Genomic DNA, 20421 nt, shown 5'->3' on the forward strand with positions numbered 1-20421 from the left:
TACGTAGTACGAAAACGCCCAATTTTAACATACAGTCCTGTAATTGTACTTACTACTTCCACTCGATAAACATTCTCTTAACGTGTGAGATTTCTCCAGTGACAACTGACAGTAACCTGCTATGTATACGTAAATATTCTCTTCTCTGACATTTATAAGATAATATCATACAAAAGATGTTACTTGGCAGTGTTGCTCGAAATTTATATTGTAAACAAATGAATTTTGGGGGTTTCGGTACAATTGGCCAGCAGAAGTGATAAAAGAAAGTTCCAATTCGTAGACATACACTCATCAAGAGATTCTTTCCTAGGAAGCTTTCCTTGGTTGATTTCTCTGGAGGATCCTGCATGATTTTACCACTACAAACTCGAAAAGAAAGGTGCCATTTTTGTAAAACACTACCAAAAAGTCACCATTGTGCTTGACCTTTTGAATTTCAGATACTTTGCGCTACCAAAAGACGAAACGTTTTTATGACTGGACGAGCACAGTTCTTTTACGAGAATCAAAATGGAAATTCATCAATCCCTTTGAAAAAATATGTTCGTTACTCTAGGTTATTACTAAAATTATTCTTACATGATAGACTCCAATTTCCTACAGTGTTCTTTTCTGGGACCGCCAAAGGAAACAAAAATATCATTAAAAGACAGTAGGGAACGATATGAAAGGGATAGGTTATGAAAAGGTTCATTGAATATTATCAGTTCAATTAGAATAGGTAGAATACAAATCAAAGAGCAGCAGAAGTTTTTGTGGTAGGATCAGCTGAGTTTACCTTGTTTTTCTCAGGTTATAGTTTATCAGCCAGAAAAGTTTTAGCGGTTCCTATTTCTATTCAATCTCACGTTCCATACTGACGATCAGACAAAAGTTATGCACTGAAAAGGATAGCCCATATGACGTAGAATAAATACCGTGGTTTCTTCTAATTCTTGGCAGTCATTTGTTTCAATCTTTGCTTAACGATCTTTTGCTCCTCGATCAAAAAGGCACGGACAATGCGGTCCTTCACAGCATTCGCACTCAAATTGCCACCATAAGCACGCTGGACAGTTTTCTTGTTGTGGGAAAGACGAGCAAACTCGCGAGGACGTAAAGCAGGAATACCTTGCAAAGGAACACCAGTATCACCACAGCGAGGAATGGTCCCTAATTTTTTTATATGCAAATAGCGCACCTTGTTTCCAGGAGTCTTGATAATTCTGGTTTTGTTGCTACGAGTGTTGTAGGCCAAACGACGACGATAAGTAACTCTTTGGGCCATATTCTCTTTCTTATTTAATTTGTTTGGTAGGTGTTTTGTTATTTACTTAAATTCAGAATTTACTTGAATTGAAGATGGGTTTAAACACTTAAATTTTTCAACAATAAAGGTGTCCTATAAATCTCAAAAATCCCCAATCAGTCCCTTTTCTACTATCTCTTAGAAGAAAAACTCAGGAAAACTTGAAATGAACACTCCTTAACAAATTTCTGTCGTAAATATCCGTCTTTTCCTTCTGAATTGAGGCAAAAGACTTAATAACAAACTTCCTCTCTCGCTGAGTATGTCATTCCTCAAAGTTTCTGTTGTGACTGTTTCAACTCTGTCAAATTCGATTTCGTTGGTGTTTTCTGTCGAAATTTACCAGACTCGTACTGATGTCTAAAGTGGGATTCCAAACAGGCTTACACTTCGCTAAACGAGTCCTCTCCCATATAAAATAAATCCAATTCAAGATTTCTCTGTTTGTTTATGTTTTTTTTTTTTTTTAAGAATAAAAGAATGAAATAAATAGGAATGGAATTCTACGCTGAAAGACGCTTCTGAGTTCTCGAAGGATTTGGCCCCAATAGTGATTCACTTCTTGCATCAAGTGTGTGCTTAGCTATTACCATCAACTACCTATCGCTACAATCGAAGTTGTCCGGAAACAACTCTATTTTGGGCCTAAAAGAAGAGCTTTATAAGTAAACATAGATTTTAGGAATCTTTTAAGACGGATTGATCTGCTTTTTGGCTATCTTTCATCTTTTGTACGAGATTCGTTTCCTGGATCGGCAACTCCCCTTTAAGATTAATCTCAAGAAGGAAATAGTTGATGCTTTGTTTGTTTTGATAGACTCAAAGTGACGGATTCATTGCTTACGGATTCGTATACCTGATAACTCGAAGGCTTTTGGACTGGAATCGAGAATTATTTACAGTTCATCAGTTGCTTGACGATAAGACTCGACTGTTGTTTTTTGCTTTTTTTTGTATTCTTGATTTTTTGTTGTTGACTTTGTGAGCGAGCGAAGAAATGAAGTTTGGTCAACTGTTAAAAGAAACGCTAGTACGAGAGTATCAATACTCGTATGTAAACTATGACAAACTAAAAAAAGAAATTAAAAAGAGAAATGAAGATGGGGGTTGGTCTGAAGAGGATGAATCTGACTTTGTTGAATTACTGGAAAAAGAACTGGACAAAGTGTATTCGTTTCAAAAAGCAAAATCCGCAGAGACTCTGGAAAGAATCCGATTATGTGAGGAACAAGCTTCCGATGCCATCAGTCGTCTCAATAGCGATTCTCCTCCAAACGACACTGATTTTGTTACTTTGGAAACTGAACTTACAGATATTATGGAAACGGTGCATGATTTGGCTAAATTCTGCGAACTAAATTATACCGCCTTTTACAAAATCATCAAGAAACATGACAAGCATACCTCTTGGTCTTTAAAACCTGTCTTTGCTGTTAGAATGAATGCCCGTCCTTTTTACAAAGAACAATATGACTTGCTGATCGTAAAGCTTAGTCGACTGTATGATCTCATTCGTACCCGTGGCAGCCCCATTAGGGGTGATAATGCTGCCGGAGGCACACAACAGAATTTTGTTCGACAAACTACAAAGTATTGGGTTCATCCGTCCAACGTAACCGAGTTAAAGCTTTATATTCTTAAACATTTGCCTGTTTTGGTTTTCAACCCCAACAAAGAGTTTACTCGTGAAGACTCTGCTATTTCAAGTATCTATTTCGATAATGACGATCTTGAATTTTATCTTGGTCGTCTTGAAAAGCACGAAGGCGCCGAAGCTATTCGCCTTCGTTGGTATGGCAGTATGGAAAATAATAACATTTTCGTTGAGCGAAAAACTCACCGTGAAGATTGGACCGGAGAAAAAAGTGTAAAGGCAAGATTTCCTTTAAAGGAAAAACACGTTAACGCTTTTTTGCGTGGTGATTACACCGTGGAAGAAGCTTTTTTAAAAATGCGAAAAGAAGGTAAAAAACCAATCTCTGAAATTGAAAATCTTGAACGTCTTGCTAGGGAAGTCCAGTATACTGTTTTGAGTAAAGGAATGAAACCATACGTTCGAAGCTTTTATGAACGAACGGCATTTCAATTGCCAGGTGATGCCCGCGTTCGTATTTCCTTGGACTCAAATTTGGCCTTGGTCCGAGAAGATGGCACAAACCGTGCTGGAAACAATTGGCGTCGTATGGACATTGGAATTGACTATCCTTTTAATCAACTTCCTGATGAAGATATAGTGCGCTTCCCTTATGCTATTTTAGAAGTAAAGCTTCAGACGCAGTTTGGTCAAGATCCCCCGGAATGGGTTAATAATTTAGTAAATAGCCATCTTGTTGAAGCCGTGCCTAAATTTTCTAAATTTATTCATGGTGTTTCGAGCCTCTTTTATGATCGCGTTGACATGCTTCCCTTCTGGTTCCCACAAATGTCAATAGATATTAGGAAGCCTCCTGCCGATGCCATTCGTCCTGTCAAGAGCTTGAGCGATGTTCCTAGTTCATCGGCATCTCAAAATGTGTCTGACAGCGAAAATATACAATCTGGTAATGTTTTAGATGAAGAAGCGCGCATACCATCTACTGGTATCAGAAGAAATGAAGACTTTCAAAGTGCTCATGACCGCCACTTTGATGACTTAGATGAACGCAGTACCCTACTAGGTGCAGGCAAACGAAAAGGACGCGACTCTTTTGCTGCTGCACTCACTACAAAGCTAAGGGATATAAAGGAAAATCTCTTTTTAGAAACTGTTCCAAAGTTTGAAGAATCGAATGAACCTTCAATATTATATGAGCAGAAATTTACTGCTCCCCCCGGTAAAAGGATATATGTTCCTGTTCGTGTGGAACCCAAAACCTATTTTGCTCTAGAGCGTACCTATTTGGATTATTTGCGCTACTCAATTTTGATGGGTTCTATTGGCATCACTTTGTTTAACTTCTCTCACACTCGTGCAGGTATACTAGCAGCATCCTGTTTTACTCTCGCTGCCTTGTCTGCTATTATTTATACCACCCTTTTGTATTTATGGCGAGCTGTTAATATTGCCAAGCACAATGCTGTGCGATACGATGATCGACTTGGTCCCACCGTTGTTTGCGCTGTAACTATCTTTACAATCATTGCCAACATTGTTTTTAATTTAAAAGCCTAACTATGTGATCTGACGACCTTTAATAATTTTGCAATAATGAAATACTAATTTTATAGATAGATAGATTACACAGACAATTGAGCATAATATTTCTGACTTACAATAGACAGGACAAAAACTAATAATTAGTATTAAGATTAGAATTAAAGCAAAAAATATGTAGGGGTAAAGGATAGAATGCCATAATATGGGTATATATGATGAAGAACAGCGAGATTAAATCCATATCGCCTCAAACTAAATTTGATTTAAACAGTATAGTTTCTCCATCCTTCTTGCTCTAATCGGTCGGCTTTTTCAAGTACTACATCACGCATACTGTCCATATATTCTTCCAAAGCGTGCAACAAATCAGGCCGGAAAGATGCCAAAATACGGCATGCCAAAAGACCAGCATTCATACTGTTGTTGATAGCAACGGTGGCAACGGGGACACCTCGTGGCATTTGAACAATGGAATAAAGAGAATCGACACCATCCAAAGAGCTACCTTTAACAGGAACACCGATAACAGGTAAAGGAGTCATGGCAGCAACCATACCGGGCAAATGGGCAGCTCCTCCGGCCCCTGCTATGATAGCACGAAGGCCACGAGAGGCAGCAGAACGAGCGTAGGAGACCATTCGTTCAGGGGTGCGGTGAGCAGACACGATTGTTACTTCATAAGGGACTTTGAGTTGATCTAAGATGACTATAGCATCCTTCATTTTTGATAAATCAGAGTCAGAGCCCATAATAATTCCTACCATCGGAGATTCGGAAGGAACCTGAACCTTTTCTTCTTCCTCTATCAGTAAATTGTACCTGCGTTCGCATTCTTGAGAAGAGTCAGCAATAATGGTTATATGACCCATCTTTCTTCCTTTTCTAGATTCACCTTTTCCGTACAAATGCAAAGTTGCACCGGGTACTGAGAGAGAGCGCTTTGCGATCCGAGAGACGTAGTTGGGGTCATCACCACCTAGCAAATTCACCATAAGAGCATGAGTAGTGGCAGTGCTTAAACGAGTATTGGCATCGGTGAAAGGAAGACCAGTAATCGCGCGTATGTGTGCTTCAAACTGAGAAGTAGGACAGGCTTCGATCGTGTAGTGACCGGAATTATGAGGACGAGGGGCAATTTCGTTTAGCAAAACGGTTTCTCCATCCTTTAGAACAAACATCTCTACACCATAGATACCAGCACCTTTGAAGGTTCGAACCGCATCCATGGCAAGGGCTTGGGCACGCTTCTGAAGATAATGAGGGAGACGGGCGGGAGCGTAAACCAGATGGCAGATGTTGTCTTTTTGTATGGTTTCCGTAGTAGGGTAAGCGTAAACATTTCCGTCTAAAGTTCGAACCACCATTACAGCAATCTCCATTGAGAAAGGAACAAATTTTTCGACATATAATGGGCGATCTCCCAAAGCTTTGATGCCGTCAGGAATTTCTTGGGGTTGACGAACAACATAGTTTCCTCTTCCGTCGTAAGCAAGTGTCTTGCTTTTAAGGACAAAGGGATAACCGAACTGTTGTCCAGCAGTCTCGACTGCAGCTTGATTAGGAGCGTCGCAAAACTCGGGTAAAGCAACATGGAACGATTGAAGATGCTGTTTTTGCGTGTATTTGTCTTGAATGCATCTTAAGGTAGAGTAAGAAGGCTCCACAGAGACCGTAGACGAGACAGAAGCGAGAGCATCGGTGTTTATATGCTCAATTTCAGTCGTTACTACGGTACACTTTTTTGCAAGTTCTGAAATTGCATTTTCATCACGAAAAGAAGCATCGATATGATCACGGCCACCGTCAATTTGCTTCGCTGGGCAATTAGGAGCGTCAACAATGATGCAACGAATATTCAAACGATGAGCAGCCTCCAACATCATTCGGCCTAATTGACCACCTCCTAAAATTCCTACTACTGAAGAAGAATCCATTGTATCCCTTCGTCGTGATTTCGTCGCAGCAATCCTTGTATGCTGTGAATAAATGGAAAAGTCCCTGATCCATGGTTTCGTACCGGCATGATGAAAAGGGTGATACAGAACTCTAATGCAGTCTAACGTACAGATCTATATCTGTTTTCTTTTTATTGTAATAACGGTTAATGTAGTTCTTTCAGTTTCGTTTTACTGATAACGAATTTTTTTACAAAGTTGTAATAAAAATTTAACGAAAACCAACATGGCCCTGTAAGTAAACAAACTGATCTGGCATGGTAAAGGTTTCTTTAAATAAAAAGACAGAAAGAAAATCCAAGTGATGCTTGCTTGTATCGTTAGTTTTATAAACACAAAGGAAACAAATAAGCCAACTTTTAAACTTCACGAAAAAAACACACCTGAAATTTAAAACAAAATAGATAAGGATAAAAGATGAAGCAAGTTGTTCAAATACAAACGTAAGGAAGAATAGGATGCCACGCAGACGTAGCAAAACGCAATTTAAAAGAAAAGCGATACACTGCCGAAAGCGAAAAATGAACAGCGCAATATGCAAGAAAATAAAAAGAAATTAGGAGAAAAATACTAGCATATAAATAGCGAAAAAAAGAAGGAATTAAAGACATTTTCCAAGAACAATCAGAGTAGTATATCGAAGCCATTTTGCAAGATTTTCCGTTTGCACTAAATTGTTAAACCATAGAAGAGCAAGAAAAACAAAAGCTAGGTCCAGTATAAATGAGAAATTAAAACACCAAATAATTCGAAGTTTCTCATTTTTCACTTTTGTCAATGGCCTCTGAAATCCTCGCCAACTTGAACGGACGAACAACCCACGAGAATACTAGACGGACATATTGGATGGAAGGCATATCCTCTGTAATAGAAATCCAGTTGGGTTGTCCTTGACCCTTGTTTTCAACATATGATGGAGCACGAATTGGACGTAAACATAAACATCCTTTTTCCAAATAGTCCAGATGAGACGAATAGTCGATATCGCTGTATTGCGGTAAATCACTGTCGTTGCAATCAAACTCCCAGCAAGAAGACTTGGCTGGTTTGACAGCTTCGAAGTGTTTTTCTTGCTCTTTTTCGTTCATTTTTAAGAGAAAAAAAAACAAACATGTTCCAACGATTACTAAAAAGTCTGAAATGAACCGCGAAAATGTTCCAAGTTGGTAGCAACGAACAAGAACTGCGTGGGACTTTCTAAGAAAGAGAGTGACTAACTCAACTCATACCACGAAAAAATAGAAACCCCATAAAAGCTCCAACAGACGCGAATTGAAAACGCAATGGTAATGACTTTTGGTTCGCTAAGGTGAAACTGTCATCAACCATTCAGGCTTTTTTGGTGAACTTCGCTATATCACTTACCGCTTGTTTTTAATCGTCGTTATAAATTTTACCTCGTACATTCAGGTAGCATGCTCTTCCCAAGTAACGTGTCATTACCATGAAGATTCGATTATTTTAGGCATGTAAAGACACTTATCAATAAAAGTTATAAACTTTTTAATGCCTTTTTAGGCGCTTTTAATGGTGTTCAAACAACCAAAAATTAATATCGCAAAGGCTTAGTTTTCAGCAATAGTCGGCGACTACACAGATGCTGTACAAGACTTTCATTATAAAGTTCACTTCGCCTGTGGATGGTCCCCTAATCTTATTATGAGTTTATTACTTGACGTATAAACAAACATACATCCTGAAAAGGCTCGAAAAAATAGATAAATCAATGGCGCAGCATGCATTCCTTTTAGCTTTTAACCATTTTGAAAAGATCATCCAATGATGGGATTTCCTCTGTTTGTTATGGTTGGTTTGTTTACATTCTCAAATGTCAACAAACGTACATCCTGAAAAGATATAAATTGAGGTATAGTTTCTTTCCTTTTGACAGGGAAAACACATGCGTTTCAAATAGCGTCTTTTCTAAACTCATGAGCTTCACTCCTTATGAAGGAATTGCTAAACAGGATTTCAATTCAGTTTATAGTAACAAAAGCTTAAGAAATGAGTGTCCTCGGTTGTATCAATTGCTTTACATCACTGGAAAATAATTAAATAGAGGCTGCTCCCAGTTATTCTGACACCCTTTTTCTCTCTTCAAATTCCATCAAAAGTTTGGGCTACCTATTAATGCATCATGTTTCATTTCCCAATAATCCCTATTCCTTTTGCATCTCTAGAAAAATATTTTTTGTTTGTTTTGAGTTTTTTGACATCTTTTTGAGTACGGTACTTTGATTCCCTTCCTTTCTAATTTTATTTTGTTTTAGTTCTCCCCTTTCGAGATTTCCTGTTTCCATTTCTCATTTTCTCCGTTGCTTTAATTTCTCTTTAACTCAAAGTCTTCTCCTACAATGCTGCTTTCTGATATTTGTTTGTATCCCAAAATTCAACTGCAACATGCAAGATATTGTATCTCACCTGCTATTTTTATTTACGTACGTGTGGAAAAACAGTGTTTAGCAACGAGCGTAAGGTAATAGAATTTGAGAGCAGAAATCGATCCCCTATTGTTTCCTAGCCAAGCGTTAGTTTACATCGCAAGATGCAATTTACAGCATACGAGAGACCGCGTTCCATCTACTTCTGTTATCCACGTGCGTGTTGAATAGAAACCGTTTAGCAATGAGCATGAGATAAAAGGGTTTGAGACCAGACTCGAAGGATGCTTGCATTCCTTAATCAATCAATTCTCTCAATAGTAATGTTGAATCTGTCAACCTCAACAAGCTTTGGCTCTGGCCAAGCCAAGCTTTTGGGTTTATGTTCCAATAACGAATTGAGTAGGATTAATAACCAAAGGATTAAGAGCTGCAGCATCTGGGTATGAAAGACAATTCGCTTCTTAATAAAAACAGGTTGATCCTTTTCTCAACAATCCAGCATTGAGTTTTCTTCAATAAGGAGACGTCACAAATAATTCCAAAAGTATCCTAGGACAAATCGAGTAGCTCTTTGTCGCTAGTCCGCTTTTCTGGTTGTGTCTGTTTGTTTATTCGAGGAACTCTTAACGTTGCGTTTCTTGACCAAAAGCAACTTGTTTATTGTTAAAAATAAATATATTTTGATTAATATTTATCCTTCTAATAGTTAGTAAAATTGCGATTTTTAACTTGAGTGTATGCATTTGCTTGGACAACTATCCGGCGTAAACTAAGAACAATGGGTTTAGCGTTGACTTAGTCTGTTATTTATTGGTAAAAGCAACTTTTTTTTCTTAATAAGCGAAACCGAAATTAGATTTGAACATCCTGACTGCTGTTGGAAAGTTAAAAATAAAGTAACAAAAGGTACATAAACACAAAACTGGTTTATTGGCATAAAGTCGCGTTCGGGAGTAGTAGAAGCTCTCAAGTTAAAACATGAAAAGTTATGGTCAAGCTTGTTCATCATTAAAACTTGTAGGCTTATGCGAAAGTAATCCTGAAACATAACAAAAGCTCTTCCCATCAATAGTTTGGAAGACAATCTAGACCTAACCATCACAGATAATTCAATCAAGGCGAATTTGTATTTATAGGAAAGCCACTAAGATAATTACCACGATAGTAGCTTGATAAATCCCTTGGTTACCGATTGCATGCATAAACAGCCTTTTCTTTCGTCGCTTTCAATACAAGTTTCTAAATTGGATTGGATAGTATCCAAAAAAAAAATTCTCAGTCATAAAACAAGATAGGGAATTGATCATCTCTGAATTGCAAAGATTAAGGCAATCATCATTGTGAGACAACCCATTTCGTTTTCGTTGTTTAGGAAGATTCTTGTGAGGTTTTGCTTTCTTGGAAGTTCGAATGGTTCTCTTTTATATTCAACGTTGAAAACGACTGTCTTCTTGACTTATCTTTCTTCTCTTTGGTAAGTGAGAGGAAACGTCTTGCGTAAACGGAAGCACAAGTCAGGAAGAAACAAAATTCATACAGCGAGTGAGAAAAACTTATACTATACGAAGATACGCGATTTTGCATAAATTTCAAGATTCATGTCCATATAGGAATGCAGCAATCCTTGACTGATTGATGAACTTGCATAAATCATTTCAGCTAGGAAAACTTGAGATGTCTTCGTTGAAACGTATTGTATTCCTTTTAATCAGTAAAAATCGTTCTTCGAATGCTCCTGTTCAGTTGAATGTAATGTTTCTAAGGTAAGGGCCTTTACGAGTCGTTCATACATACATTGTCTCTAATTTTAACAATTTTTAAAACTTCTTGCCTAAGGAAAGACCAGAGGATCCGTACTTTCTCTTCTGCATGTTTGTTGATTGAGGTACTTTTGAAGTTTCGCTTCACCGGTGTGCAATCATCTGTTTTTTAAGATGAAATGCATATCAATCCATTTTCATAAAAGTAGATTGAACCATGTTTTTTTTTTTTTTTGGTTCGGGACATCAGCAAAAAGCTTCATCATCTTAGCTGTATTAACTGTACTGAGTATAACCTCTTTAGTACGATTATTGAAAATGTTCGAATAAAATAGTTTCCGAAAAAGAAAACTGTGAGAGTTATTTTTTAATAAATTCATCAATTCATTCCGACGATCTTTTTCACGTTTCTACTATGGTATTCCAAATTGCCTTTTGGACGGTAATATAAAATCTACGTCACCTTACTGTAGTAGCTACTTACAGTACACAAATTGCAACTCAACTTCTCAATACCAAAATTTGAATAGCAGAGTGTTGGAACAAATATGAGTGAAACGAAGGAAGATTTAAAGTACATTCAGCTTTCAAATGGGCTGCCTTTACCAAGAATTGGATTCGGTGTGTTTCAGTTAAAGTATGCGGATTGTTATGATCTTGTGACAGCAGCACTGGATGCCGGATTTCGACATATCGATACTTCTGAGGTTTTTGGAAACGAAGATGTATGCGGAAAAGCAGTAATTGATTGGTGTGACCGAAATCGAGTTCCCAGAACCGATATCATTTTAAGTACAAAATTGGCCAACTGTTCCGATTACACGGCGACGCGCGCTTCAATTCGTAGCAGTCTCCACCATTTGGGCACTTACATTGATATTTTTTCAATCTTTTCGCCAGCAGCAGGCAGTAAGGCTCGAATCGAAAGCTGGGGAGTCATGGAAGAATTTATAGAGAGAGGAGATATCCGATGCTTGGGCGTTTGTAATTATGGTATCAAGCATTTAGAAGAACTATATGCTTCTAAACCAAAGCATCTTCCTGTAATTAACCAGATTGAACTACATCCTTTCCTTGCTAGAGACGATATCGTCAACTGGTGCAAAGAACACAATATTGTTGTGGAAGCCTATTCACCTCTCACACATGGCATTCGTCTTCAAGATCCAAAGCTCGTGGAGATTGCCAACTCCATCGGCATTGATGTTCCCAGACTACTGCTTCGATGGAGTCTTCAAAAAGGTTACGTTCCTATCGTCCAGTGTACCAATCCTGATCAAATTAGGGATAATTTGGACATTTTCTCCTTAAGAATTCCCAAAGACATAGAAGATAAAATTACCTCGCTCGACGAACATTGGCACGCAGATTCCTCTTATGACCCTACTATTTGTGAATAATTTCTTTGATTGAACGACTTTTTCCTGCCTTTGATCTCGGTTTCACTCTTCCAATAATTGACTATCATCGGAGCTCTGATGAATTTTTTTTTTTTTTTTTAATTTAATGACTTTAAAATGATCGATCTCAATTTGAACATATATATATTCATGGGTACATTTTAGGTAGTATTAGTTCCATTTTATACTTTCAACTCAAATCATCTTTCATTATCCTAAATCATTATAATTTCAAACACATGTAGTTCATTGCATTAATACATAGTGTATATCGAGTCGCAAAGAAAACTTCGTTTTTTTGTTTCTCTTTTCCCTCCACCTCTCTAATATACGGATATTTTTCCATAAATAAAATATCATGACTTAGTTGGTTCAGCATTTTTCGCTTTTCTTCAGTATCAGCGGTTTGGTAAAGACAAAATAATTATATTGTCCATTAGCAAATGGTTGACTTGCTTTAAAATGACTTCTTAAGGAATATGTAACCACATCTCATTAGAAGGATCAGCAAAGTCGCAGATAACCATATTTTCGAACATTTAAAACACCAGTCACCAAGACTTCTGTTACTCATTCACCCAACAGTAATGACAACAAAACTTTACAAAAAAATTAAACAATTCATCAACTTTTCGGTTACTTTATTCCAAAGGCTCCTCATCCACATAATTGCTCGTTGATGAAGATGCACCAGCATTCGGTCTAGTACTGCTTTCATTATGCACGTTTCCTTCAGTAGCCGTAGCTTCATGAGCTCCACGTTGGAAACCGTTTTCATGGTTGACTGCTTCTCCTACTTCTTGAGCATTACTTGAGCCTTCGTTACTGTTATCTTTATTTACCTGTATGGAAGGATCAATAGGAGCACGGCAGATAGCACAGGTTCCATTCACACGCAACCAGGGCTTCACGCAATTTTCATGAAAAAAGTGGCTACACGGAAGCTGAATAACCTGATCAGTTTCTTTAAAATTCTCCATACAGATGGTACATTCATTTTCTTCTCCTAGTAAATCAACCGGAGGGGATTGTACTTTGAGTTTCGAGATGATTTCTTCTGAAGCAGGAGGGGGTGCGTTATGACCTTGGGCTTGCTCCATTAGCTGTGATATAATATCATCTAGCCCTCTTGCTCCCCAAGCATAGTCTCCTGGATTTCCAGCCAAATTAAAAACGTTTGCAAAAATGTTAGCTGGGTTGAATGGGGTTTCACCTTCACCTTGTTGACCTTCATTTTGGTTTAAAGAGCCAAAAATTCTTTCCAAAATAGAGCCAAGGTCAGCGATAGGTATAGCACCTGCTTGAGTCTCTTGAGCAGCTTCACCAGAAGTATTCACTTGATGTAAAGTTCCATTAGGTCCCATGGAGAAGACAAAACTTTGAGCAGTAAATGGCAATCCTGAGTCAGATCTAAGAAAATTGGGTTGACCTTCATCAGTAGACTGAGACTGTTCGTTAATTGAAGGTTGTTGATCAGAACCAGAAGTTGCATTCCGGGGTTGTTGGTTGATCGAAGAAGCATAAGAGGGAAGCGTCTCCTGCAGTGGAGTATTTACATAGGCTCCAGTAAGATGTTCAGCAGGGTCGGTTTCTGCAGACTCGGCACCGTGAGGAGCTGTCTCATGGGTATTAGCGGTGGAAGGTTGATTGGAGGTAGGAGATCTAGACAGCCGATTCAAACCACCGGGGCCTAGTAGAGTCTGAAATAAGTTATGAACTTGCCCTACGTTTACAATTCCAGGTGTAACAAATGGGGTCCCGGTAGCATTAGGGGCCGCGTTTCGAGGGAAGGATGAATTCGCTGTCGACCCTGTATCGGCAAATTCTTCGGAGTGAAACTCAGAGGACGGATTATCCGCTTCATTTCCGGAAGCTGTATTTGGTTGGGATTCAGATGCCTGCGCATTGGTGCCAAAGGCACGAAATATGTTCTGCAACATGGCACCGGGATCAGCCAATTCTGGTATAGGAATCATATTTTGGACTCTAGGATCATCTTGTGGAGCTGTACTTGGCTCGATCTAAATATAAGAGTCGTAAGTCTTCAAGTTCAGCTTCTTTAAAATGGGGCTACGAAAAGGTTTCCAAAACGGAAAAAATATCACTCAATAACTGTTTATTTCCTTTTAAACAAGTAACCCTGAACATACCATTTCGACAAAGTCACTATTGCATCTGGTACAATTTCCAGGTTGTTGAAATTCATTTCCGCAAGCATGACAGTACCAAACTACTGGTAGCGACTCCATTTTGCTATGAGGTGGCTCAAGCAAAAGCGATCTGAAACACTTCTCTTCAAAAATAGAACCAGCACTCAATGGTGGTGGTGTGGTGTTTTTAGTGTAGTTAGCAAAGATGAAGTTCATGAACAAATGATTTAAAGGGTTCAATTTGGTTGTTCCAGATATTGCTGTGGAAATTGGGGAGTCTTTTTTCTTGTACTTACAAAGACTTTCATTTTTATTTTTAATTCTTCGTACTTGAATGTGGATTGATGGTATGCATCGATAACCTACTGAATGGGTTAAATTTGGAACTACGGGTGGAGATTTACTTATCGAACAATTAGTAATATATGGTCTTTTATCGTAAAATTCTTTACTAGGTAAAAGAGGTAAAGAATGAACCAGACATGCGGGCGTATTGTGCTTTATCCATCAACAATCTGGTAACTAAATAAGAATGCCACCTTTATGGTTGTTTTCATTTTGATAAAAGACGTTCAAAACCCCAAATCCAGTCTGAAAGCTGGAAGTTTCGGATGAGGTAGCTGAATGCCCGATCTTTCGAAAACTAGAGACATTCAGACTAGTTATAGAAGAAGTCATATGGAGACGTTAAAAGTTCCTTAAGTGAATCCTTAAGCCTTTGATTTCTCGTTGACGTTGCTCGTGTAATGAGTGGTTTAACGGTCGTTTGTAACTAACCGGTGAATCCAAGAGGCTAGGAGGAGACCAAAAGTCGTTGCTGTACAAGCAGCTATACAAGAGCTTGCAGCAATCACTTCTCTATCTCTCATTTCCTTTAACTCGGCATGGAGTTTGATTGTTTCAGCGTCGTTGGGGTACTCACGCAAAAGTGCCATGGTGCAGTATCGAGCATCATCGTATCTTTTTAGAAAACTGTATCCAAGGGCTATTGAATACATGGATTCTCGATACAAAGTAAGGTCATACTCCATACAACGTCGGAGCATGGCTATGCCTTCTTCGACGTCCTGAGAGCAGCGCCTAGAAATTAGGTACCAACCATATTCAAAAGTTGTACCAACACTTGGATTTGGCTGCTCAGACTCAAACCGGTTTCGGATGTGTTGGCCGTAACTGTCTGCGCTGCAGGAACTCATTGACCCGGAATTGGATGCTGTTACTGACCCGAGAGGGCACTAAAAAATTGGATAAAAAGCCCAAAAAGAGATTCGTCTGAGGTGCTTAGTGTTTTGCTCTCGGAAGAAAAGCTTTTGGCTGACATTTTGCATTTTGCAGAACGTTTGTAAACAAACATTGCTTTCCTATAGGATAAACAAACGAACAGAGCAAACACTTCAGAAAAATCGAGATAGCTGCTCAATAAACTGTAATAAGTAAGATAATGAATTGATTGAAAATTCGTTAATGTTTCAACACCTTTCTTAAATTCTAGAAAGCTCTCGTATTCTTGCCATAAAGTCTCTCAGTAAACCATCATGGATACTCATATAGGTAGTATGAATATCGAAGTTTTCCACTCACGTCGTTTGCTTCAATTTCTACTTATGCTGCATATTCTAGTTTTCCTTTTGTTTACAGGATAGCGATACTTTAGGATGTCTTAAATATATGGCGAATCCCACCGTATCGGTAATTTGATTAGCGAATGTGACTACGCCTCGGTAATGGTATAGACAGTCACAGAGTCGAAACTTTGCAAATGAGATGCGAAATGAAACTGACACACCGCCAAAATGGCTTTCGTTAAACAAGTGAAGAGCAGCCCTTACTTTTCACGCTTCCAAACGAAGTACCGCCGTCGTCGTGAAGGTAAGACTGATTATTATGCTCGTAAGCGTATGATCTCTCAAGCCAAGAACAAGTACAATGCTCCCAAGTACCGTTTGGTGGTCCGTTTCTCCAACCGTTTCGTGACCTGCCAAGTTATCTCTTCTAGAGTCAACGGTGACTATGTTCTTGCTGCTGCTCACTCTTCTGAGCTTCCTCGCTACGGCATCAAGTGGGGTTTGGCTAACTGGTCTGCTGCTTATGCTACCGGTCTTTTGGTCGCTCGTCGTGCTCTCATCAAGATTGGTCTTGCTGACAAGTATGAGGGTATCACTGAGCCCGAAGGTCAATTTGAGCTCACCGAAGCTATGGAAGACGGCCCCCGTCCCTTCAAGGTTTTCTTGGATGTCGGTTTGAAGCGTACCTCTACCGGTTCCCGTGTCTTCGGTGCTATGAAGGGTGCTTCCGATGGCGGTTTATACGTTCCTCACTCTCCTAACCGTTTCCCCGGTTTCGACGTTGAGACTAAGGAATTGGATGACGAGACTGTCCGCAAGTATATCTACGGTGGTCACGTTGCTGAATACATGGAAATGCTTATTGATGATGATGAAGAGCGTTTCCAAAAGCAATTCTCTGGCTTGATTGCTGACGGTATTGAGAGCGACCAACTTGAGGACATCTATGCTGAGGCTTTCGCCAAGATCCGTGAGGATCCCTCTGCCCAAAAGAGCAGCAAGGACGTTTCTGCTATGAAGGCCGAATCTCTCAAGTACAAGCAAAGAAAGCTTTCTGGTGCCGAGCGCAAGGAGCGTTTCAATGCCAAGGTTGCTGCTGCTGGTCGTGTTTAAATGCATTGCTACTAATAAAAATAAATTTCTCGTTCTGTGCTATCATGAATGTTGTAGATGTAGAAATGACAATTTATCAAGCCCTATATAGGAAACGAATTTACTGAACATGTAATAGGGGTTTATGATACCGAAGTATAGAAAAATCTTATTTTATGAAGATTATTTCTTCTATTGAAAATTTTTAAAGATAGAGAAACCAAACCCAGAACTCGTTTGCAATGAATGAATAAGGAAACTTGTTAGTAGCAAAATATTAAGAATAAGGAAAACATTGAAGGGTCAAAATGCTTTCCGCTGGTATAGTAGAACAAAATAAGCTAAAATGCCTAAATGAAGTCTCGAGGAGCAGATCCAAGACACTACCAATCCTTACATACGATTCCTTCAAAATATACAAAAAGTTAAAATAAGGACAGTGGAGACGTACGACACTTCATCATTAAAAGTGGCTCTAAAGAGTTCATCGTACCGCGTGAATATCACGAATTGCAAGTCGATCAAGCAAAATAGATTTAAGAATATTTCACGGCAGGCGTTATCGTTTTATCTACATGTGATGGTACTTTGAAAATGTCGATTTTCAACTAAAGCGCTTACGATAAAGGAAAAACGGACAAAACGACTAATTTAAAAGGAATAGGAATTAAGCGACAAATTTTTTTACCTCCTTTTTAAAATTTACTCTTGGCGTTCGCTATCGGCTGCAGGTTCCGCGGGTTGAGCAGGTTCGACAGCTTCAGTAGATTCAGCATTGTTTTGAGCAGGTTCAGCATTGTTTTGAGCAGGTTCAGCATTGGTTTGAACAGGCTCAGCAGTGGTTTGAACAGGCTCAGCAGGAGAAACTTCTGCGTCAGCTGACTTTTCTGATTGTTGAGGTGGTTGTTGTTGTTGCTGTTCAGGATGCTGATCAGAGGATTTCTGCTCAACGGGCTGCTGGTCGGTGGAAGGAGCAGCGTAGCCCTTGGGCTCCTCGGAAGGAACATCTTGGGCAGGGATAGAAGCTTCATTGGAGGGTTGAGGTTGAGGGTAGTCACTAGGGGCACTAGCTTCTGGAGACGCAGCACTACGACGATACTCAACTTCATCAGGGCGGGGGCTACGGCGAGGAGAGGGTGAACGATAGTAAGGAGACTCTCGGCCACGTTCATAACTAGGAGAGCGATCGCGGCGACCAGGGCTTCTACTACGAGAAGGGTAACGGGGACTCATAGAACGTCTGCTAGGAGAAAGAGAGCGGTCACCACCGGGGGAAGGAGAACGAGTACGGAGACGGCCACGCTCACCACGCTCAGGACCACGCACACGGCCGCCACGTTCTCTCCGGCCAGGGGTACGACGGAGAGGGCCTGCTGGTGGAGGAGGTTGCTTAGCCCATTCGACGCGCAAAGTACCACCACCGCGCTCAAGGCGACGGCCATGGACTTCATAGTAAGCATCTTCAGCATCCCGGGAGTCTTCATATTCCACGAATGCAAAACTATCGTTCATAGGTTAGTTGAGCCTCAGTATGAGGAAGTAGCGTAGGAACAATCAATGAAGTGATGAAGCGGTTCCGATTACTACGTTCCAATCTTACGTACGGTCTAGAAGAGCGAGTTCGAGGAATAGGAATATCGCAACGAACTAGGGGGCCAAATCTGTAAGGTTAGTATGTAATTTTTTTAGATTTCACGCAAGACATACGGCTCAAACTCAAAAGCAAGTTCACGTGCACGGAGTCCATCTCGAAAACCGGTAACATAAAGCGTACGAGGGCTTCTACGACTCATTTTTATTGAATCTTCAGTATGGTACCCAAGATGGTGGTTGAAAAAAGAAGAAAGACACCCAAGTAATAGTGAACAGCAAGCCGCTACTAACTCATTTACCGAGGCTTGTGAATATCGGTAAATTTTTCTAGCGCTATTGGATGGTAAATAAACGAAAATGTTCTATAGAAATCAATTGACTTGGGGATTATAAGAGATAAATTTGAACTGTATGCTATGATGTTGTAGGTATTCTCCTTTGTCGTGTACAGGGTGGCAGAAAACGCAAGAATAGCAAAATACAGAAGGTGTGCGACCTCGCCGACGATGCATCAAACTCAAAAATTGCATTCATACTGAAACTCCTACAACTATCTATCTACATGCTTGAGAGAAAGTAGTGATATATATCAGCGTAGACACAGCAGCAGGAATTTTATCTACGAATGTCGAGTGGAATTAGACACACAAGATGATGTAAAAACCAGGCAAGCAACCCAAAGAAGAAACAAGTAGGAAAGTACACAAAGGGAAAAGGATAAAAAGTCGAAGAAAGCATTTTATACCTTGAAGGCACGAGACTTTCTGCGACCACGAGCTCTTTCGAACTTGCGTCCCTCAGAACGGACATGGGGAGCTTTGTGCTTGTGGGGACCGAAACCAAAGTGACGGAAGGCCTCACGAGCGTGCTTTCTACCACGGAGAAGGACGGTGTTACTGCCAGTAGGGGCACGGAGGGCGAGTTGGTCAAGAGTCATGACTTCACCGCCAGCCTTCAAGATACGAGCACGGGCAGACTTGGTGAAGCGAAGAGCAGCAACAGAGAGCTTGGGGACAGTCAACAAACGCTCGTCATCTGTAACGGTACCAACAGTTACGACGGTCTTACCCTCAAGGTTGGAAGCCTTGCGACTGGTCAAAGCAGCAATCTTGGAGATAGAGATAGGAGGACGGTTAGTCTTGGATTGGAAAAGACGCTTTAAGATAGTCTTGTTGAAGCGAGAGTCAGTACGACGGGCCAAGAAGCGGTACAACTTGACCAAAAGCTTCAAGTAGACGTTCTCAGAGGCAGGCTTGCTGCGTTGAGACTTTCTGACGTGGTGTCTCTCAATGTCAATACCCTAAATTATGTTAAAAATCACATTCCGGCTACGATTTTCTCTTTTACATACCATTGTGACAGAAACGCTGCTGGTTTGTTTCAAGGTTTGCCAAACAAATTTGGTAGTTTTTCCGTGACTGCTTGTCTCTCTTTTTAGGGTAGGGTTCTTTTATCACCCGCTTTCGGTATGTCTGACTTTGAAGGTGATTATAGAAGAGACAAGCGAAGAGACACGGATTCGTTATTCCAATTTTCCTAGTTAATTTTTTTAGCTGTTTCTCTGATTCCTTTTCTGCAAACAAAACAAAACAAAACGAATTGTTTCATATGTCCCACGTTCGAATTCGTTAATAAACATATTCAGAAGAGCACTTTTTGTATTATTCTAAGGACTATGCAACAAAATGATAGTGGGCAGAAAATGAAAAGCAAAAAATTGGTTTTAGGGTAATTCATTGAAATTTATTTTCAAAAAAATTATAAACATTATTATAAAAGGCAAGAACGATTCATGTTCTTATTTCTTCCACAGGAACGTATATACCATACCTAACGATAAATAAGTCCTAGAACATGATATAATATTAAGTTATGATTTCAAACAATATTAACAGCTGGCTTCGTGGTGTAGTGGTAGCATACTTCGTTTGGGTCGAAGTGGTCAGGGGTTCGAGCCCCCTCGAAGCCCACTTTTTTTGGGCAGCAACTTTTTATTCTAAAGTGTGCTGACCGTACGAAGTCTTGAAACCAATGTTGGCTACCTATGCCAATGAAAGCATACAGATATCGCCTATCTTTCATTGAAACTCATTGA

At 39.7% G+C, this 20421-nt stretch overlaps 11 protein-coding genes and 1 non-coding gene across 12 annotated transcripts; 4 read left to right on the forward strand and 8 right to left on the reverse strand.

Moving 5' to 3' along the window:
* Positions 1-482: 482 nt before the first annotated feature.
* On the reverse strand, positions 483-1575 carry SPOG_00815 (60S ribosomal protein L34). Its single transcript, XM_013168991.1, has one exon. It carries the CDS (start codon positions 1268-1270, stop codon positions 932-934), a length of 339 nt encoding a protein of 112 aa, XP_013024445.1. The 5' UTR covers positions 1271-1575; the 3' UTR covers positions 483-931.
* SPOG_00814 (vacuolar transporter chaperone complex subunit) lies at positions 755-4642 on the forward strand. The gene has a single exon (XM_013168990.1). It carries the CDS (start codon positions 2289-2291, stop codon positions 4440-4442), a length of 2154 nt encoding a protein of 717 aa, XP_013024444.1. The 5' UTR covers positions 755-2288; the 3' UTR covers positions 4443-4642.
* SPOG_00813 (phosphoribosylaminoimidazole carboxylase Ade6) lies at positions 4509-6369 on the reverse strand. Its single transcript, XM_013168989.1, has one exon. It carries the CDS (start codon positions 6359-6361, stop codon positions 4691-4693), a length of 1671 nt encoding a protein of 556 aa, XP_013024443.1. The 5' UTR covers positions 6362-6369; the 3' UTR covers positions 4509-4690.
* A 771-nt stretch (positions 6370-7140) lies between these two features.
* Positions 7141-7470, reverse strand: SPOG_00812 (uncharacterized protein; the record flags this gene model as incomplete). Its single annotated transcript, XM_013168988.1, has 1 exon — positions 7141-7470. One exon carries the CDS (start codon positions 7468-7470, stop codon positions 7141-7143), a length of 330 nt encoding a protein of 109 aa, XP_013024442.1.
* A 178-nt stretch (positions 7471-7648) lies between these two features.
* SPOG_05166 (uncharacterized protein) lies at positions 7649-10787 on the reverse strand. The gene has a single exon (XM_013169155.1). It carries the CDS (start codon positions 9863-9865, stop codon positions 9551-9553), a length of 315 nt encoding a protein of 104 aa, XP_013024609.1. The 5' UTR covers positions 9866-10787; the 3' UTR covers positions 7649-9550.
* A 169-nt stretch (positions 10788-10956) lies between these two features.
* On the forward strand, positions 10957-12146 carry SPOG_00811 (xylose and arabinose reductase). The gene has a single exon (XM_013168987.1). The coding sequence runs from the start codon at positions 11075-11077 to the stop codon at positions 11924-11926; it is 852 nt and encodes a 283-aa protein (XP_013024441.1). The 5' UTR covers positions 10957-11074; the 3' UTR covers positions 11927-12146.
* On the reverse strand, positions 12052-14456 carry SPOG_00810 (ubiquitin-protein ligase E3). The gene is made up of 2 exons (XM_013168986.1): positions 14077-14456; positions 12052-13947 (listed from the first exon to the last, which is right to left on the reverse strand). The coding sequence occupies exons 1-2, from the start codon at positions 14290-14292 to the stop codon at positions 12568-12570; spliced, it is 1596 nt and encodes a 531-aa protein (XP_013024440.1). The 5' UTR covers positions 14293-14456; the 3' UTR covers positions 12052-12567.
* A 36-nt stretch (positions 14457-14492) lies between these two features.
* On the reverse strand, positions 14493-15700 carry SPOG_00809 (uncharacterized protein). Its single transcript, XM_013168985.1, has one exon. It carries the CDS (start codon positions 15270-15272, stop codon positions 14832-14834), a length of 441 nt encoding a protein of 146 aa, XP_013024439.1. The 5' UTR covers positions 15273-15700; the 3' UTR covers positions 14493-14831.
* A 153-nt stretch (positions 15701-15853) lies between these two features.
* Positions 15854-17034, forward strand: SPOG_00808 (60S ribosomal protein L5). Its single transcript, XM_013168984.1, has one exon. The coding sequence runs from the start codon at positions 15870-15872 to the stop codon at positions 16752-16754; it is 885 nt and encodes a 294-aa protein (XP_013024438.1). The 5' UTR covers positions 15854-15869; the 3' UTR covers positions 16755-17034.
* SPOG_00807 (SR family protein Srp1) lies at positions 16872-18654 on the reverse strand. Its single transcript, XM_013168983.1, has 3 exons — positions 18441-18654; positions 18338-18394; positions 16872-18234 (listed from the first exon to the last, which is right to left on the reverse strand). Exons 1-3 carry the CDS (start codon positions 18524-18526, stop codon positions 17436-17438), a joined length of 942 nt encoding a protein of 313 aa, XP_013024437.1. The 5' UTR covers positions 18527-18654; the 3' UTR covers positions 16872-17435.
* Positions 18655-18656: 2 nt separating this feature from the next.
* On the reverse strand, positions 18657-19700 carry SPOG_00806 (60S ribosomal protein L18). Its single transcript, XM_013168982.1, has 2 exons — positions 19678-19700; positions 18657-19626 (listed from the first exon to the last, which is right to left on the reverse strand). The coding sequence occupies exons 1-2, from the start codon at positions 19678-19680 to the stop codon at positions 19066-19068; spliced, it is 564 nt and encodes a 187-aa protein (XP_013024436.1). The 5' UTR covers positions 19681-19700; the 3' UTR covers positions 18657-19065.
* A 523-nt stretch (positions 19701-20223) lies between these two features.
* Positions 20224-20295, forward strand: SPOG_16302. The gene has a single exon. It is a non-coding gene; the product is annotated as a tRNA-Pro (tRNA).
* Positions 20296-20421: the final 126 nt, after the last annotated feature.

This window comes from Schizosaccharomyces cryophilus (assembly GCF_000004155.1).
Source record: "Schizosaccharomyces cryophilus OY26 unplaced genomic scaffold supercont4.5, whole genome shotgun sequence".
In the NCBI taxonomy this organism is placed as follows: Eukaryota; Fungi; Ascomycota; class Schizosaccharomycetes; order Schizosaccharomycetales; family Schizosaccharomycetaceae; genus Schizosaccharomyces; species Schizosaccharomyces cryophilus.

Bases quoted from the DNA above. Each gene is read 5' to 3' on its own strand.
- SPOG_00815 (XM_013168991.1), bottom strand. From the start codon at position 1,270: ATGGCCCAAAGAGTTACTTATCGTCGTCGTTTGGCCTACAACACTCGT.
- SPOG_00814 (XM_013168990.1), top strand. From the start codon at position 2,289: ATGAAGTTTGGTCAACTGTTAAAAGAAACGCTAGTACGAGAGTATCAA.
- SPOG_00811 (XM_013168987.1), top strand. From the start codon at position 11,075: ATGAGTGAAACGAAGGAAGATTTAAAGTACATTCAGCTTTCAAATGGG.
- SPOG_00807 (XM_013168983.1), bottom strand. From the start codon at position 18,526: ATGAGTCGTAGAAGCCCTCGTACGCTTTATGTTACCGGTTTTCGAGAT. The intron at 18,395-18,440 runs GTATGTCTTGCG...CTAACCTTACAG, and splicing joins CTTGCTTTTGAGTTTGAGCC to ATTTGGCCCCCTAGTTCGTT. The intron at 18,235-18,337 runs GTACGTAAGATT...TATGAACGATAG, and splicing joins CGAACTCGCTCTTCTAGACC to TTTTGCATTCGTGGAATATG.
- SPOG_00809 (XM_013168985.1), bottom strand. From the start codon at position 15,272: ATGAGTTCCTGCAGCGCAGACAGTTACGGCCAACACATCCGAAACCGG.
- SPOG_00808 (XM_013168984.1), top strand. From the start codon at position 15,870: ATGGCTTTCGTTAAACAAGTGAAGAGCAGCCCTTACTTTTCACGCTTC.
- SPOG_00813 (XM_013168989.1), bottom strand. From the start codon at position 6,361: ATGGATTCTTCTTCAGTAGTAGGAATTTTAGGAGGTGGTCAATTAGGC.
- SPOG_05166 (XM_013169155.1), bottom strand. From the start codon at position 9,865: ATGGTTAGGTCTAGATTGTCTTCCAAACTATTGATGGGAAGAGCTTTT.
- SPOG_00810 (XM_013168986.1), bottom strand. From the start codon at position 14,292: ATGAACTTCATCTTTGCTAACTACACTAAAAACACCACACCACCACCA. The intron at 13,948-14,076 runs GTATGTTCAGGG...TCTTATATTTAG, and splicing joins ATAGTGACTTTGTCGAAATG to ATCGAGCCAAGTACAGCTCC.